The following is a 17,981-nucleotide window of genomic DNA, read 5'->3' as shown; positions in this document are numbered from 1 at the left end:
AAATCAAGTTTTGAAAAATTGGTTTGCCAAACTTTTCCTCCATTCTATCTCTCTTTGATTCCTATCTTTCTTCCTCTCTATCTTTTATCTCTATCCCGTTATCTCTTTGCAATTTGCAAATTCCTGGGTTTTTATTTTTACTGAAGGCCATGGCAACTTCTCAACCTAGACATCTCCTTATCTGATCGAGCAGCAGAAGCATCCCTCATATCGTTGTCTTCTCCTTGAGCACGTGATGCGCCCCTCCTCCACCTGCTCCCTTTCCCCCCTCTCTCTCAGCCACCAAGCCCCAGCAAACCCTAGCCTCCTCCATCTGCCGCCGCCACATCTTCCCGGAGTCCGTGTCGTCATCATGATCGTCCTCGAGCCAAGCTGAGGGTACCAGACGTTGTGCCACATCATTGCGCACCTCCTCGACAAGGAATCCGGGCCGGAGCTGCTTGGGAGCTTCTTCACGGACCACGCCGCCGCCGCGCGCTCGCCGTGGTTACCGCCGTCTTCTTCTTCCTCTTCCGGCGCCATCGACCGTCCCCGAGTCGAGCCCCTGCGCCACCAACCCCTCGGTGAGCACCCGCTTTTGTTTCCAACTTCCCCTTTTCAGCATCCGACGTAGCCTATGTTCCATGCCCATCCGCGCGCGCGTCTTCCATGGAGATGGCCATCAAGTTGTGCGCCCGCGTGTCCGCCACGGCTGCGCTGTACCCGCGTGCGAGCTTGCTCCCCTGTTTTTCTTTTGGGGATGCTGTTGTTTCCTACACACTGCCGTCTCACCTGATCCCTCACGCACGCGCACGCAGTTGTCTGTTTCAATATAGCTATTTTATGGTCTGGATCGATTCAGCAGTATTTGCTTCAGCTAGCTATTCTACGGCAGCGAACGATCCAGCAGCCCGCTTGCTAGCTATCTACCTTGAAATGCCCTTGTTTTCTGTCGCTGTTCCTCAGTTTCAGATAACACCTCTGTTAAATTCAGTTACCCAAGTGCTAAAAAGCGCTCGGATGCTCCCTGTCTATCCAAGCACTTGCTTTTCGGCCGTTCGATGTGATCGTAACGCGCTCGATCGCGCCGCCTGAACGAAGTGCGTCCGGACATGGCGGCACCTGGGCCCCGACAACTTTCCACCTGGGCCCGCACGGAGACGTTTCTGTCCCTCTCTCCCTCTTCCCGTTCCCCATTCCCCCCGCTCTAAAATTAGCTAGGGTTAGCAGATTTCTCCGGCGATTTTGCCTCGGCGGAAGGGGTGCTATGCTCGGCGGTGAGCAATCTCGTCGGCGTGAGCGAGCGCGCGCAAGAGTCCGTTTTCCTTGGCGCCGGCGAGGGGCCGCGCGGTAGTGCAGCGAGCTCGTCTGCAGAGAGGGTTCGCGAGCGAGAGGGCGTCGACCTCGGCGCCGGAGGCGAAGTTGGTGACGATTGAGCGAACCCCAGCTCGATTCCTTGCACCTAGACGTAGAGGACGGCGAGGCGGTTCTTCTGGTGGGCTCGGACGGCGAGGGGGGTGCCCGCAGCGGCGGCGCCATGGCGGGGAGGAGGTGTACTGTGGGGTTTCTCCCGCTGATGCTTGGCGTGGAGGAGGGGAAAGATGAAAGGGCAGGTGGGAGAGGATGGAGACGAGAGGTGGTGGCGGTCCAGGCAAAAAGCAAGAGAGAGGGGAAGGTGCACATGGGGAAGGTGGAGGTGGGGAGAGGTTCGGCGGGGACCAGAGACTCACGCGTCTCCCGTGCTCACTGCTGTCGATGGCGAGGACGAAGAGAAAAAGGGAGGGGGCCGAAACGGTGAAGGGGTACGGGCTGGAGGAGAAGAGATGGGCCGAGCTGGTTGGGCTGCGGCGTAAAAAGAAAGAAGAGGAGATGGGCCAGGGGAGGGAAGGAGGAAAGAGGGAGGTGGGCCGAGAGGGGCTGCGGCCTGTTTAGCTAGGGTTAGGGTAGGTTTTTCTGTTTTATTTTTATTTTAAATATGTTTCCTTTTCCTTTTGATTTTAAAACTGTTTTGAACCATCTTTTGAAAATAGACAAAGGTAAACCAAATTTAATTTGTAAGACATTTAAAATAGTTATATTTGTTAATAGATTTGGTTTTAGGGTTTGTTAAAAGAAAGGTAAAGGGTTTTATATAGAAACCATATGAGAGGGAAAACACAAATAGTTTTTATTTAAAATAATTTTTATTTCATAAAATCTTGTGGATGATATGATGCATGATGATGCATATGCCAAGACGATGCACAAAAGAAAAACAACAAACAAAACTAATAGGGGCGCTACCCGGGGCCGTTACAGGCGTCTAGGACCTGGATAGCATCGGGATGAAATAGCCCATGCAAAACCGAACAGTAAAAACAAAAAAAACTTGTGTTTTTTGCATACTTGTTTGTTACTTTGGGTTAGTCGTTTTGGGGGTCGAGAGTTTCAACACGTGTGAGGGGATGTGTGCGTACACTAAAATTTATATAGATCGTGAGAAAGTGAAGTAATTTCATCTTAGATCCCAAAGAGATTTTCAATGCTTTCTAAACGGCCTCAATCGGAGCTTGTTCTTATTCATGTTGTTACTCTTAACTACTTCCCTCTTCTAGATGACGCCTATAATCATTTTCGTCACCGTATCTTCTCTAATGTGACACCAACACCCTATCGTAGACATCCGTATCTGGGGCGTCTAGGACCTGGATAGCATCGGGATGAAATAACCCATGCAAAACCGAACAGTAAAAACAAAAAAACATGTGTTTTTTGCATACTTGTTTGTTACTTTGGGTTAGTCGTTTTGGGTGTCGAGAGTTTCAACACGTGCGGGGGGATGTGTGCGTACATTAAAATTTATATAAATCGTGAGAAAGTGAAGTAATTTCATCTTAGATCCCAAAGAGATTTTCAATGCTTTCTAAACGGCCTCAATCGGAGCTTGTTCTTATTCATGTTGTTACTCTTAACTACTTCCCTCTTCTAGATGATGCCTATAATCAATTTCGTCACCGTATCTTCTCTAATGTGACACCAACACCCTATCGTAGACATCCGTATCTGGGGCGTCTAGGACCTGGATAGCATCGGGATGAAATAGCCCATGCAAAACCGAACAGTAAAAACAAAAAAAACAAGTTTTTTTTGCATACTTGTTTGTTACTTTGGGTTAGTCATTTTGGGGGTCGAGAGTTTCAACACGTGTGAGGGGATGTGCGCGTACACTAAAATTTATATAGATCGTGAGAAAGTGAAGTAATTTCATCTTAGATCCCAAAGAGATTTTCAATGCTTTCTAAACGGCCTCAATCGGAGCTTGTTCTTATTCATGTTGTTACTCTTAACTACTTCCCTCTTCTAGATGATGCCTATAATCAATTTCGTCACCGTATCTTCTCTAATGTGACACCAACACCCTATCGTAGACATCCGTATCAGGGGCGTCTAGGACTGGATAGCATCGGGAAGTAATATCCCATCCAAAACCGAACACAAAAAAAAAAAAAAAAACTTGTGTTTTTTGCATACTTGTTTGTTACTTTGGGTTAGTCGTTTTGGGGGTCGAGAGTTTCAACACGTGTGAGGGGATGTGTGCGTACATTAAAATTTATATAGATCGTGAGAAAGTGAAGTAATTTCATCTTAGATCCCAAAGAGATTTTCAATGCTTTCTAAACGGCCTCAATCGGAGCTTGTTCTTATTCATGTTGTTACTCTTAACTACTTCCCTCTTCTAGATGATGCCTATAATTAATTTCGTCACCGTATCTTCTCTAATGTGACACCAACACCCTATCGTAGACATCCGTATCTGGGGCGTCTAGGACCTGGATAGCATCGGGATGAAATAGCCCATGCAAAACCGAACAGTAAAAACAAAATACTTGTTTGTTACTTTGGGTTAGTCATTTTGGGGGTCGAGAGTTTCAACACGTGTGAGGGGATGTGTGCGTACACTAAAATTTATATAGATCGTGAGAAAGTGAAGTAATTTCATCTTAGATCCCAAAGAGATTTTCAATGCTTTCTAAACGGCCTCAATCGGAGCTTGTTCTTATTCATGTTGTTACTCTTAACTACTTCCCTCTTCTAGATGATGCCTATAATCAATTTCGTCACCGTATCTTCTCTAATGTGACACCAACACCCTATCGTAGACATCCGTATCTGGGGCGTCTAGGACCTGGATAGCATCGGGATGAAATAGCCCATGCAAAACCGAACAGAAAAAACAAAAAAAAAACTTGTGTTTTTTGCATACTTGTTTGTTACTTTGGGTTAGTCGTTTTGGGGGTCGAGAGTTTCAACACGTGTGAGGGGATGTGTGCGTACACTAAAATTTATATAGATCGTGAGAAAGTGAAGTAATTTCATCTTAGATCCCAAAGAGATTTTCAATGCTTTCTAAACGGCCTCAATCGGAGCTTGTTCTTATTCATGTTGTTACTCTTAACTACTTCCCTCTTCTAGATGATGCCTATAATCAATTTCGTCACCGTATCTTCTCTAATGTGACACCAACACCCTATCGTAGACATCCGTATCTGGGGCGTCTAGGACCTGGATAGCATCGGGATGAAATAACCCATGCAAAACCGAACAGTAAAAACAAAAAAAAAACTTGTGTTTTTTGCATACTTGTTTGTTACTTTGGGTTAGTCGTTTTGGGGGTCGAGAGTTTCAACACGTGTGAGGGGATGTGTGCGTACACTAAAATTTATATAGATCGTGAGAAAGTGAAGTAATTTCATCTTAGACCCCAAAGAGATTTTCAATGCTTTCTAAACGGCCTCAATCGGAGCTTGTTCTTATTCATGTTGTTACTCTTAACTACTTCCCTCTTCTAGATGATGCCTATAATCAATTTCGTCACCGTATCTTCTCTAATGTGACACCAACACCCTATCGTAGACATCCGTATCAGGGGCGTCTAGGACCTGGATAGCATCAGGATGAAATAGCCCATGCAAAACCGAACAGTAAAAACAAAAAAAAAACTTGTGTTTTTTGCATACTTGTTTGTTACTTTGGGTTAGTCGTTTTGGGGGTCGAGAGTTTCAACACGTGTGAGGGGATGTGTAACACCCCAAATTTCAATGAAAAAGAAAGTTAGAAGATTCCAGAAATACAAAATTTCAAACCAACAAAAACTTTTCTTTTGCATATAGTACCCTGCATAGGACTTGTGCATTTGAGTGATATGCCATGATGATTGTTATTACTTGCCTTTTTGATGTGCTCTAAAACCCTAGAGTGATCATATGAAGATCACCAACCAAATAAATCAAAGAGGAAGAAAATCAAATAAAAGGCAAAACCCTAAAAACCCTCATAGATGCCCTATGGCATTTCTATAAATTTTGACCCTAGACCTATTTGGTCTTCACCATTAGTTGAATAATGTTGTTAAACACTTATTACAACTTTTGGAACCAGGGTTGCACAATTCAAATGATTTTCAAACACTTTTCCCACTCACATGTGATGATGACCAAATCTGCCAATTATAGTCTGGTCACCACTTTGAGCCCCTGCAATTCAATTTTTCCAAACCAATCTTTGCTAACTCTTTGCACCATTTCAAAGTCAACATCAAGGTGAACAACTTTGATGAAGACCACCCTGCCAAATTCATCTTTGATCACTAGCTATGCTCATCCAAAGTTGCAACTTTTTAATAAGTTCAACAATCTCCACTTAGCCATTTTGGCCAAATTTTGAAATCTAATTTTTCCACCACCACCTCAATTCATCTCTGGTCAATTACAACTTATCTCAACCTTCACATATCACAAACTTTCACCTTTTGAACTTTTTCCAATTTGGATAATTTTGCAATTTCCAAAATTGGGCACTATTTGCAACTATTGCAAATAGTGATCTACCTCATCCAAATTTAACCAAAGCTATCCTACAATGCTCCCTGGTTCCCTCTCTCACTAATCCCAGCATAGAAACCCTAGGGAGGGAGAGAGAACAAGCAAGACATGGCCATGCCGGCCCATGCCGGCCATGTTCTTCTCCCCCTCTCATCCTTGCTCGCCACCCCTGGCCCTGGCGCCCACACTCTCCACCGCACCCTCCTACACCACCTAGCACCGGCCATCGTCGAGGTAGACGCCGTAGCTCGCCGGAGATCGCGCGCCCAAATTCGCCCGGCATGCCGCTCGCGTCGCGACCATGCGCGCATGGACGCGCACTGGCCACGTGCCGCGCCACCACCTCGAGCACGCCCTGGACCCTCCCTCGACACGTTGAGCACCGCAGTGACACCACGACACCGCCAGACATGGCCACGACAAGACCCTGGACCGCCGCCGCCGTAGACGGGGAAGAAGATCCCGCCACCGCCGCGGCCGTCGTGGAAACAACGCGACCCAACCAAGCCTCCCCCGACCAAGCTGTCGCTGCCGTTAGACTCGCCAGGAACCGCAGAACAGCACCACGCCCTCGCCTAGCTCACTAGCTCGCCGGAGACGCCGCGCCCATGTCGCCCGCATCACTGCCCCGCCACCCTCTCTCGATCCTATAAATAGAGCGTTCCCTGGACAGAACTGAGCACACCACCTCGCTCCCCACCTCTCACAGCTTCTCCACCACCTCTCCACTCACTCGATCGTCGCCGGAGCTGCTCCAATTTGAAGATCGACGCCGCCAGTACCCGGAGGTCGCCGCCGTCGATTGGAGCTGTTCCAGGAGGAGCCGCCGGTACCAGGAGCTTCGCCGTCGTCGACAACTTCCCCAAGCACACTGCCCACCCTAGCTGGAGCCACGGTTAGCCCTCCGACCCCCTAGGTCCGCCGCCAGCACGTCGGGTTCTCGTCGGAGAAGACGATGAACCTCGACCGTCTGATTTGCTTCTAATCCAACGCCCCACTTTAAAACGTACCGGTTCGGGTTGTAACAGCCACTGACGCGTGGACCCCACGCTGTCAGCACGCCGCGCGTCTGTGGACCGTGGTGGGCTGGAGTGGGCCGTTTTAATTCAATTCGGCCCAGCTTCGTTTTCCCGCCGGCCCTTTTATTCAAAATTCGTTTAAATCAATTTCACCCAATTTCAATACTGCCCAAACTTTGAAATTAAATAGTTTCAAATTGGCTAAACCAAATTTAGTGAATTTGACATTGTTAGAAAGCCCCTGAAATTCTCTATCCAATGCCACTGGCCTCTTGGTCAAATTCTTTGTAGAATTAATGTGACAAAAATAACAAGCCAGGGACTTTTCCCTATTCAAATAATTCTTAAAAATCAACCAAAATAGATATTAAGTTAATTCCAACTCTAATAGCTCACATTTGACTTACACTAATTGTTTATGCAATAAAATGGTGTGGTCACTTTGCATGATCATGCCATGGTTTTGTGAATGGATATTTTGACTAGTTTAACTAGTTGATATTGTCCAAAACTATTAAAGTTAAATTGTGTGAAGTATTACACTTCATTTAAACTTGTCTCACATGAATTCATGGGATGTTTGGACCCCTGGTTCCAAACTCTCTTATATGAATTACTTGAGATTTAAATCAAATGTAGTGTTATTTAAATGGCATGAGGTGTTCCACCTCATTTAAATCATTCTCCCAAATGATGATGATGATGAACATTTGATCAAGGTCAAGATGAGTTCATCCATGATTGTTGGAGAAATTAAATCTTAAGAAGATTTCAATGAGAGGAAATTATTTCTCAAGAACCCTATGGAAACTATCATTTACATATAGAATACAAATCCTATTTTAATCCCACCACCCATGCACCCTAGTTTATTTATGTGTGTGCATAGAGTAGTTTGTGTGTTTATTTGTGATGTGTGGAATAGCCCTGGAATTAGTGAGTAATTATACTCGTATTCAAATTTAGACGGTAGCACCGGAGAGTACGCCGAAGAAGAAGGTTGCTACCAGGAGGAGGAAGAGGAACAGTTTGAGAACTACCAAGGCAAGCTAATTTACTATGCAAGCTTTTATTCTTGCCAAGTGCAAAGCCCCTTGGGGCAAGGCACCATGTCTTACCTTTTCTATGTGAACCCATCCCAAGTTTTTACTTGTTTTCCAAATGATTTTCCTTTTATAGTTAACTTTGGTCAAAATACAAGTGGTTGTTAGAGTAGTGAGTTAGCCTTTCCAAGCAAAGCAAGGTAGCACCCCTCATGACTTAGAGCTAGTGCTAATAAACTAAACTTGACTACTCTAGATGGGAACCTTGTGATTTTGAAAGGATTTTGAAACCTTGGAATGAAGATGCATTCCATTGAATGATTTTTGAAGGTGAATATGACCAAGAGAAGATGGTGATTTTTGATAAAACATGATGTTGGTTTGAATGCGATACCTTTCCAATTCTCGAGTACCCCCACAATACCTGATTATGGGTAGGGCTTAACTGGAAGTTTATGCGTCTTAGTATGGGTTCCCTCTAAACAAGCGTCATCGGGGTTATGCCGAAAGCTGCCTCTACCACAAAAGAAACGATACGATATGATGCGAAAGGAGGTGAATGTCCGGCCCAAGCCCTGTGCAGTTCCCAGGTTGACAGTTGGTCTTCACTGGGAGGCCAAGCTCATGGGGAGAGGTGCTCATACTAGGATTCGTAAGTGAAAGGTTATGGTTGATGATCCGCGTACTGTGTTACGATTATTCGGGGAAATCCCGACGGATGAAATCAAATGTTGTGGCACAAGTGTGCAACCTCTGCAGAGTGTAAACCTATTCGAATAGCCGCGTCCACGGTTACGGACGGTTGGAAAGGCCATACAGTTTCCGATGTCATATCTTTGAAAATGATGTTGAAAGGTGATGGTGAAATGACTTGTGGTGGATTGAATTGAAATCACCACTTGAATGGTGGGAATGACACTAATGTTCCCACTTGGGTTAGTTAGCACTTGAGTAGGCTTTTCTCAAAGCTTTGTGAACTAAAACTAGCTTTATGCAAATAAACTAGAGCTTAGCAAACCCTGCTAGAATGTCTAGCACTTACATTAGTATTAGTTTGCGAGTACTCAACGTACTCACGGCTTTGTCCCTGGCTATTCAAATGGCCAGAGTATGAAGATGAACAAGGAGATGACCAGCAGGACGCCTACGACAACTAAGCGCCTTCCGACGTCAAGCGTTGGCCTGTGGACTAGAGAGTCCTTGTATCTTACGCTTCCGCTATGTTGAACTATGAACTTGTGTTTGTTCGTTGATCAATAGATCAACTATTCGTGTAATATGGATCATGTGATTCCAATTTGTAAGACTTATGGTTTGTAATGAATGATGACTGTGATACTTAACTATTATGCCTCGCAACAACAATATTCCTGGGATTGCGATGTATGACATAATAGGCATTCGGACTTAAAAATCCGGGTGTTGACAAGTTGGTATCAGAGCCATTGTTTGACCTTAGAAGACCTTAGTTAGAATGGGCGTTCTGAAAAATTTAACTTTGAAATCAAATGAAAGGACTTATTTGTGAAAATTTACTACACTCTTGTCTTTGAGACTTTGCCAAAATTTGATCATGTTCTATCTTTTTTTAAATCAACTTAAAACCTTGCCACACTTTGCACTCTCTAACTTACTCATCCAATTCTCTTTCAGATGGAACCGAATGAACCCCTCAACACCAAGTTTTATCAGCTTGGAAACGGAGGAAGCTTGATCTTCGAGCATGACCTCGACTCCCTGTCGGATCACCTTGGCCGCCCACACCCCGAGTTTCACGGGATTCAGGTGGACGACCAGCCGGGAGGGGAACTGCAGTGGATTATCACTGCCGACTTGAGGGGCAAGCTGGAGCCTCCCACCTCGGAGAGGATCCTTTTCTCTTTCAGGGAAAGCAACTGGCTCGACGGGCTTGCACGTGCTCTTCAGGAAGCACTTGCTCGTCTGTGCGGACAGAATACCGAAGCCCTTCGTGAGGAACGCTTTGCGCATCTCGCACGGCGTAACTCTGACGGAAGACCCATGGATGTGCCACTCCACCCCCAGTTGAGGCACCATGTGGATCACTTGGACTTCATGCTCTACCAGACTCAGAGGGACCTCGACGCCTCTCGCGCTTACGCGAACCAGACCCATGCTCACATCATCGAGCAGGGTGAGGCGATCAAGCTACTCAACAACGACCGCAGGAACCTTCGCCAGCAGCGTGCCAAGAAGGACGCTACGATTCGCCGCCTTCGCGACCGGATCGCGTCACTTGAGGCCACTGTCACGGCCCAGGAAGATCAGATTCGTCACATGGAGGAGGACGATGAAGGCATCGATATTCAGGGAGGAGACGCCTTTCTGAGCGATGACGATGACTTTGAGGAGGACGAGAACACCGAGGAGGAGGACTACGAGTTCCTGGAGGCCGGACAGGATGACTACGTCCCGATTGATATCGACGATGAGGAGTAGTTGCACTAGTTTCACTTATAGTAGGTGTGAGTTGTATCCCGTCCTTTGTATCGTAGCATGAAAATGGTTCTTAAAACCATTGGAGTATGTGTGTAGTTTGTACTATGTGTTGCATGAATGAATGAATGAATGTTATGTTTGTCATGAAAAGATTACAAGTTTTCAAATGTTTTTCAAACTTAAATGAACCATAGAATGTTCCCTCTTATCTCATGATCTTCTATACCTTCAGATGGCCCCTCCGAATCGCACCAACGACGCGATGATGCAACTTCTGCAAACCCTGCTTGCAGACCGGGAAACCGAGAGAGCCGAGCGCCAAGCCAACATCATCGCCTTGCAGAACATCGCCCAAGGCCATGGAAATCATGACCACCCCGGATCCAAGCTCAAGAACTTCCAGAACACCAACCCTCCGGTGTTTAGCAAGACCGAGGAGCCCCTCGACGCCGACGATTGGCTCCAGACTATGGAGAACAATCTGGAAGTAGCTGGAGTGGAAGCCAACGAGAAGGTGTTGTTCGCCACTCACTACCTCGCTGGACCAGCTCGCGCTTGGTGGACAAGTACCCGTGCCATGAACGGAGGTCAATTCATGACTTGGGAGGATTTCAAACTCAAGTTCAGCAAGTACCATGTACCCCCGGGTCTTATCAAGAAGATGAGGGATGAGTTCCGTGAACTGAAACAAGGTCGCATGACGGTGGTTGAGTACCGCGACAAGTTTCTCACCTTGTCAAGGTATGCCCCTGATGAGACGGACACCGTTGAAAAGAGGAAGGAGAGATTCCTGAACGGGCTGCATGATGAGATGCAGACTGTCCTCGTCAACATCCCCTTCGCCGACCTCGAAGCCCTTGTTGACTCCGCCATCCAGATGGAGGGCAAGTTGAACCAAGCCAATGAGAACCGCAAGCGCCGCATGGCAAATCAGAGTGGATCAAGCCACCCCCAAAAGTTTCGCCCTAGCTCAAGCGGAGGTTTCAATCCGAGACATAACAAACCCCCGATGCAGAACTCTCGCCCCGGTTATCAGAACCGAAGTGGAGGAAACTCCAAGCCAGGAGGCTACAACCCCAACTACAACAACAACAACTACAACCGCGCTCCACCTCGAGCCCCGAACACCAACAACACCAACACCAACACCAACCCCAGAACCGGGAGCAATGCCATTCCCGTTGCGAACAAAGCAGGACAAGAGCACTATCACTTGTTATGAGTGTGGTGTAGTGGGGCACTACTCCAACGAGTGTCCCAAGCGTCTTGCCAAGCTCGCCGGCAACACCGCTGCTCTGCTCAGCAGCAACGCCGTGTCTCCACCGGCAAGAAGTTCGCCCCCAACAACCCCAACAACCGCAACGGCCGCCTCTACCACATGAACGCCGAAGAAGCCCGGAAGCCCCGGATGTGGTACTAGGTATGTTTTCTGTCAACCACACCCCTGCTAGAGTGTTGTTTGATTCCGGAGCATCGCATTCCTTTGTCACCGAAGATTTTGCATCAACAAGTAAAATTCAACCCCTCAGTTTGAAGCATGTTATGATAGTTCAAATCCCCGGATCAACCACCAAAGCCGAGAAAATTTTGTAAAATTGTGCCACTCAAAATCCATGATGTTGATTTCTTTGCAAATCGCATCATACTGGGAACGATAGGGTTGGACGTTGGCCGAGGACTGGACGGGATGTCCAAGCACCATGGCTGGATAGATTGCGCCAAGAAAGCCATAACCATGACTAGCGACACCGGAATCGTAGTTGAGCACGTCTACGAAAAACTACCCAGAAATTTACCGCAACCAAAGTGTATCCAAGCCTACTACGGATCAAATCGGGGTCGTTTGTCGCTACCACGATGTGTTTCCGGATGATCTACCCGGTATGCCCCCGGACCGGGATATCGAGTTTATCATCGAGTTAATCCCGGAACTGGACCCATCGCCCGAGAGCCTACGGCATGAACGCAGCCGAGCTTGTGGAGCTGAAGAAGCAAATAGATGACATGTTAGCCAAAGGTTTGATCGGACCAAGTGCATCCCCACTGGAGATCCCCCGTCTTGTTTGTCGACAAGAAGGATGGTGCAAATCGTTTATGCACCGACTATCGTAAGCTTAACGATGTCACCATCAAAAACAAATACCCCTTACCCAAGATCGAAGACTTGTTCGACCAACTCACCGGATCCCGAGTTTTCTCGAAAATTGATCTTAGAACTGGATACCACCAACTGAAAATCCGAGCCACCGATATTCCAAAAACTGCCTTTACCACCAGATATGGGTTGTATGAGTACAACGTCATGGCATTTGGACTGACCAATGCTCCCGCTTATTTCATGAATCTCATGAATAAGATCTTCATGAACTTCTTGGACAAATTTGTCGTTGTTTTCATCGACGACATTTTGGTCTACTCCAAGTCCGAAGAAGAACATGAACGACATCACGGAGATTGTTCTAGAAACCACGAGACAGCACCGAGTTGTACGCCAAGTTTAGCAAGTGTGAGTTTTGGCTGGAAGAAGTTGGATTCCTCGGACACCTCTTGTCTGCAGGAGGAATTGCCGTAGATCCCGCCAAGATCAAAACTGTTATGGAATGGAAAGCTCCGACCACACAAACTGAGGTCCGTGCTTTTCTTGGATTAGCCGGATATTACCGCAGATTTGTAGAAGGTTTTTCGAGCATCGCTCGACCAATGACCCAACTGCTGAAAAAGGACAGAAAGTTTGAGTGGACCGACAAGTGTGAAGAGAGCTTTCAACAGCTCAAGAGGCGGCGGACAACAGCCCCAATCCTGATCATGCCGAGATATCGCAAAGCCCTTTGACGTATATTGCGACGCCTCCAAGGCTGGACTTGGATGCGTGCTTATGCAAGAAGGAAAGGTTGTATCCTACCTTTCTAGACAACTCAAGCAACATGAGCAGAACTACCCAACCCACGACCTCGAGCTTGCAGCCGTGGTCTTAGCCTTGAAAGTTTGGCGTCATTACCTCATGGGTAATCGATGCGAGATTTATTCCGATCACAAAAGCCTCAAATACATTTTCACCCAGAAGGAGTTAAACATGAGACAACGCCGATGGATCGAATTGATCAAGGATTACGACATGGAGATTCACTACCACCCCGGCAAGGCCAATGTGGTAGCGGATGCTTTGAGTCATTGCCGTGCCCGATTGAACTCCATGCTCGCAACCGAACAGCCTAGTTTGCACCAAGAGTTTGAACAGTTCAGACTTGAACTTGTGAGTGAAGGATTCCTAGCCAGCATCGAGCGCAACCTACCTTGATTGGTCAGATCAAGGAAGCCCGAAGGACAACGCTAGCATTGATGGAATCAAGAAAGCAGATAGCCGCAGGAAAAGCCCCGGATTCACCATTGACGAAGCCGGAGTGCTTTGGTACAAAGAACGCCTCTGCGTACCATCGGACTACGACACGAAACAAGTCATCCTGCAAGAAGCCCATGACACCCTTTACTCAATCCACCCGGAGGTACCAAGATGTACCAGGACCTGAAAGAACAATTTTGGTGGCACGGAATGAAGAGAGATCGGTAGCTATATCGCTAAGTGTGACATCTGCCCGGCGAGTTAAGGCAGAACACCGAGAGACCCGCCGGACTGTTGCAACCCCTTGATTCCAGAATGGAAATGGGACTCCGTAGGAATGGACTTTATCACCGGACTGCCCAAATCCAGCAAAGGCAATGATTCCATATGGGTAGTGGTCGATAGATTGACCAAAGTCGCCCATTTCATCGCCGTCAAAACCACCTATCAAGGCCCCAAGTTAGCTGAACTCTACCTCTCCAGAATAGTCGCTTTGCATGGAACTCCCAAATCGATAGTGTCAGATAGAGGATCACAGTTCACCTCAAGGTTACGCGAGAAGGTGCATGAAGGACTAGGCACTCGCCTAAATTTCAGCACCGCCTATCACCCTCAGACCGACGGACAGACTGAGAGAGTAAACCAGATACTGGAAGATATGCTTAGAGCATGCGTACTGGAATACGGATCCAAGTGGGAAGACTGCCTACCTTACGCAGAATTCTCATACAACAATAGTTATCAAGCCAGCCTACAGATGGCCCCCTTTGAAGCCTTGTACGGAAGGAAGTGCCGTACCCCCTGAACTGGTCAGAAGTCGGAGAGAGTCAAGTTTTCGGCCCAGACGTTCTTCGTGAAGCCGAAGAGAAGGTTCACAAGATCCGTGAGTACCTCAAGACTGCGCAATCCAGGCAGAAGAGCTACGCCGACAAGAGACGTCGGGAGATGACCTTTGAGATCGGAGATTTTGTCTATCTCAAAGTATCCCCCTTGAAAGGGATGCAAAGGTTTCAGCTGAAAGGAAAGCTTGCACCTCGCTACGTGGGACCTTTCCAAGTCCTCAGCCGCCGAGGTGAAGTATCTTATCAAGCGGAGTTGCACGAAGAAATGTCGGCTGTGCACGACGTTTTTCACATCTCACTTCTCCGGAAATGTCTTGAAGTCCCTGAGAAGACCGAAGTGTTCAAGAACATCGATCACCGATCGGTGGATATCAACAAGGATCTGACTTACCGCGAAGTGCCGATTCGCATCCTAGAAGAAGCATACAGAACCACCCGCACCCGAAGCATCAAGTTTCTAAAGATCCAATGGAGCAATCATACCGAGGATGAAGCCACCTGGGAACGCGAAGACTTCATGAAGAAGGAGTACCCAGATCTCTTTAGTACCTAACTTTCTTTTTGATCTCGGGACGAGATCTTTTGTAAGGGGGAAGGGTTTGTAACACCCCAAATTTCAATGAAAAAGAAAGTTAGAAGATTCCAGAAATACAAAATTTCAAACCAACAAAAACTTTTCTTTTGCATATAGTACCCTGCATAGGACTTGTGCATTTGAGTGATATGCCATGATGATTGTTATTACTTGCCTTTTTGATGTGCTCTAAAACCCTAGAGTGATCATATGAAGATCACCAACCAAATAAATCAAAGAGGAAGAAAATCAAATAAAAGGCAAAACCCTAAAAACCCTCATAGATGCCCTATGGCATTTCTATAAATTTTGACCCTAGACCTATTTGGTCTTCACCATTAGTTGAATAATGTTGTTAAACACTTATTACAACTTTTGGAACCAGGGTTGCACAATTCAAATGATTTTCAAACACTTTTCCCACTCACATGTGATGATGACCAAATCTGCCAATTATAGTCTGGTCACCACTTTGAGCCCCTGCAATTCAATTTTTCCAAACCAATCTTTGCTAACTCTTTGCACCATTTCAAAGTCAACATCAAGGTGAACAACTTTGATGAAGACCACCCTGCCAAATTCATCTTTGATCACTAGCTATGCTCATCCAAAGTTGCAACTTTTTAATAAGTTCAACAATCTCCACTTAGCCATTTTGGCCAAATTTTGAAATCTAATTTTTCCACCACCACCTCAATTCATCTCTGGTCAATTACAACTTATCTCAACCTTCACATATCACAAACTTTCACCTTTTGAACTTTTTCCAATTTGGATAATTTTGCAATTTCCAAAATTGGGCACTATTTGCAACTATTGCAAATAGTGATCTACCTCATCCAAATTTAACCAAAGCTATCCTACAATGCTCCCTGGTTCCCTCTCTCACTAATCCCAGCATAGAAACCCTAGGGAGGGAGAGAACAAGCAAGACATGGCCATGCCGGCCCATGCCGGCCATGTTCTTCTCCCCTCTCATCCTTGCTCGCCACCCCTGGCCCTGGCGCCCACACTCTCCACCGCACCCTCCTACACCACCTAGCACCGGCCATCGTCGAGGTAGACGCCGTAGCTCGCCGGAGATCGCGCGCCCAAATTCGCCCGGCATGCCGCTCGCGTCGCGACCATGCGCGCATGGACGCGCACTGGCCACGTGCCGCGCCACCACCTCGAGCACGCCCTGGACCCTCCCTCGACACGTTGAGCACCGCAGTGACACCACGACACCGCCAGACATGGCCACGACAAGACCCTGGACCGCCGCCGCCGTAGACGGGGAAGAAGATCCCGCCACCGCCGCGGCCGTCGTGGAAACAACGCGACCCAACCAAGCCTCCCCCGACCAAGCTGTCGCTGCCGTTAGACTCGCCAGGAACCGCAGAACAGCACCACGCCCTCGCCTAGCTCACTAGCTCGCCGGAGACGCCGCGCCCATGTCGCCCGCATCATCGCCCCGCCACCCTCTCTCGATCCTATAAATAGAGCGTTCCTTGACAGAACTGAGCACACCACCTCGCTCCCCACCTCTCACAGCTTCTCCACCACCTCTCCACTCACTCGATCGTCGCCGGAGCTGCTCCAATTTGAAGATCGACGCCGCCAGTACCCGGAGGTCGCCGCCGTCGATTGGAGCTGTTCCAGGAGGAGCCGCCGGTACCAGGAGCTTCGCCGTCGTCGACAACTTCCCCAAGCACACTACCCACCCTAGCTGGAGCCACGGTTAGCCCTCCGACCCCCTAGGTCCGCCGCCAGCACGTCGGGTTCTCGTCGGAGAAGACGATGAACCTCGACCGTCCGATTTGCTTCTAATCCAACGCCCCACTTTAAAACGTACCGGTTCGGGTTGTAACAGCCACTGACGCGTGGACCCCACGCTGTCAGCACGCCGCGCGTCTGTGGACCGTGGTGGGCTGGAGTGGGCCGTTTTAATTCAATTCGGCCCAGCTTCGTTTTCCCGCCGGCCCTTTTATTCAAAATTCGTTTAAATCAATTTCACCCAATTTCAATACTGCCCAAACTTTGAAATTAAATAGTTTCAAATTGGCTAAACCAAATTTAGTGAATTTGACATTGTTAGAAAGCCCCTGAAATTCTCTATCCAATGCCACTGGCCTCTTGGTCAAATTCTTTGTAGAATTAATGTGACAAAAATAACAAGCCAGGGACTTTTCCCTATTCAAATAATTCTTAAAAATCAACCAAAATAGATATTAAGTTAATTCCAACTCTAATAGCTCACATTTGACTTACACTAATTGTTTATGCAATAAAATGGTGTGGTCACTTTGCATGATCATGCCATGGTTTTGTGAATGGATATTTTGACTAGTTTAACTAGTTGATATTGTCCAAAACTATTAAAGTTAAATTGTGTGAAGTATTACACTTCATTTAAACTTGTCTCACATGAATTCATGGGATGTTTGGACCCCTGGTTCCAAACTCTCTTATATGAATTACTTGAGATTTAAATCAAATGTAGTGTTATTTAAATGGCATGAGGTGTTCCACCTCATTTAAATCATTCTCCCAAATGATGATGATGATGAACATTTGATCAAGGTCAAGATGAGTTCATCCATGATTGTTGGAGAAATTAAATCTTAAGAAGATTTCAATGAGAGGAAATTATTTCTCAAGAACCCTATGGAAACTATCATTTACATATAGAATACAAATCCTATTTTAATCCCACCACCCATGCACCCTAGTTTATTTATGTGTGTGCATAGAGTAGTTTGTGTGTTTATTTGTGATGTGTGGAATAGCCCTGGAATTAGTGAGTAATTATACTCGTATTCAAATTTAGACGGTAGCACCGGAGAGTACGCGAAGAAGAAGGTTGCTACCAGGAGGAGGAAGAGGA

At 46.9% G+C, this 17,981-nt stretch overlaps 1 protein-coding gene across 2 annotated transcripts; it reads left to right on the top strand.

Moving 5' to 3' along the window:
• The first annotated feature begins 167 nt into the window (after positions 1 to 167).
• On the top strand, positions 168 to 10,466 carry LOC139834862 (uncharacterized). 2 transcript variants are annotated; one of them, XR_011750534.1, is made up of 2 exons: positions 168 to 563; positions 9,010 to 9,329. XR_011750534.1 is itself a non-coding variant. In XM_071824850.1 (2 exons), exon 2 carries the CDS (start codon positions 9,556 to 9,558, stop codon positions 10,357 to 10,359), a length of 804 nt encoding a protein of 267 aa, XP_071680951.1. In that variant the 5' UTR covers positions 186 to 563; the 3' UTR covers positions 10,360 to 10,466. The 2 variants fall into 2 exon arrangements, 1 of the variants encoding a protein (XP_071680951.1); XM_071824850.1 differs by lacking the exon at positions 9,010 to 9,329 and adding an exon at positions 9,556 to 10,466 and having other exon boundaries at positions 186 to 563.
• The last annotated feature ends 7,515 nt before the right edge of the window (positions 10,467 to 17,981 follow it).

The sequence above is a fragment of the Lolium perenne genome, unplaced genomic scaffold (genome assembly GCF_019359855.2).
Source record: "Lolium perenne isolate Kyuss_39 unplaced genomic scaffold, Kyuss_2.0 unplaced65, whole genome shotgun sequence".
NCBI lineage: Eukaryota > Viridiplantae > Streptophyta > Magnoliopsida > Poales > Poaceae > Lolium > Lolium perenne.
This window is presented reverse-complemented; position numbering and strand designations above follow the sequence as displayed.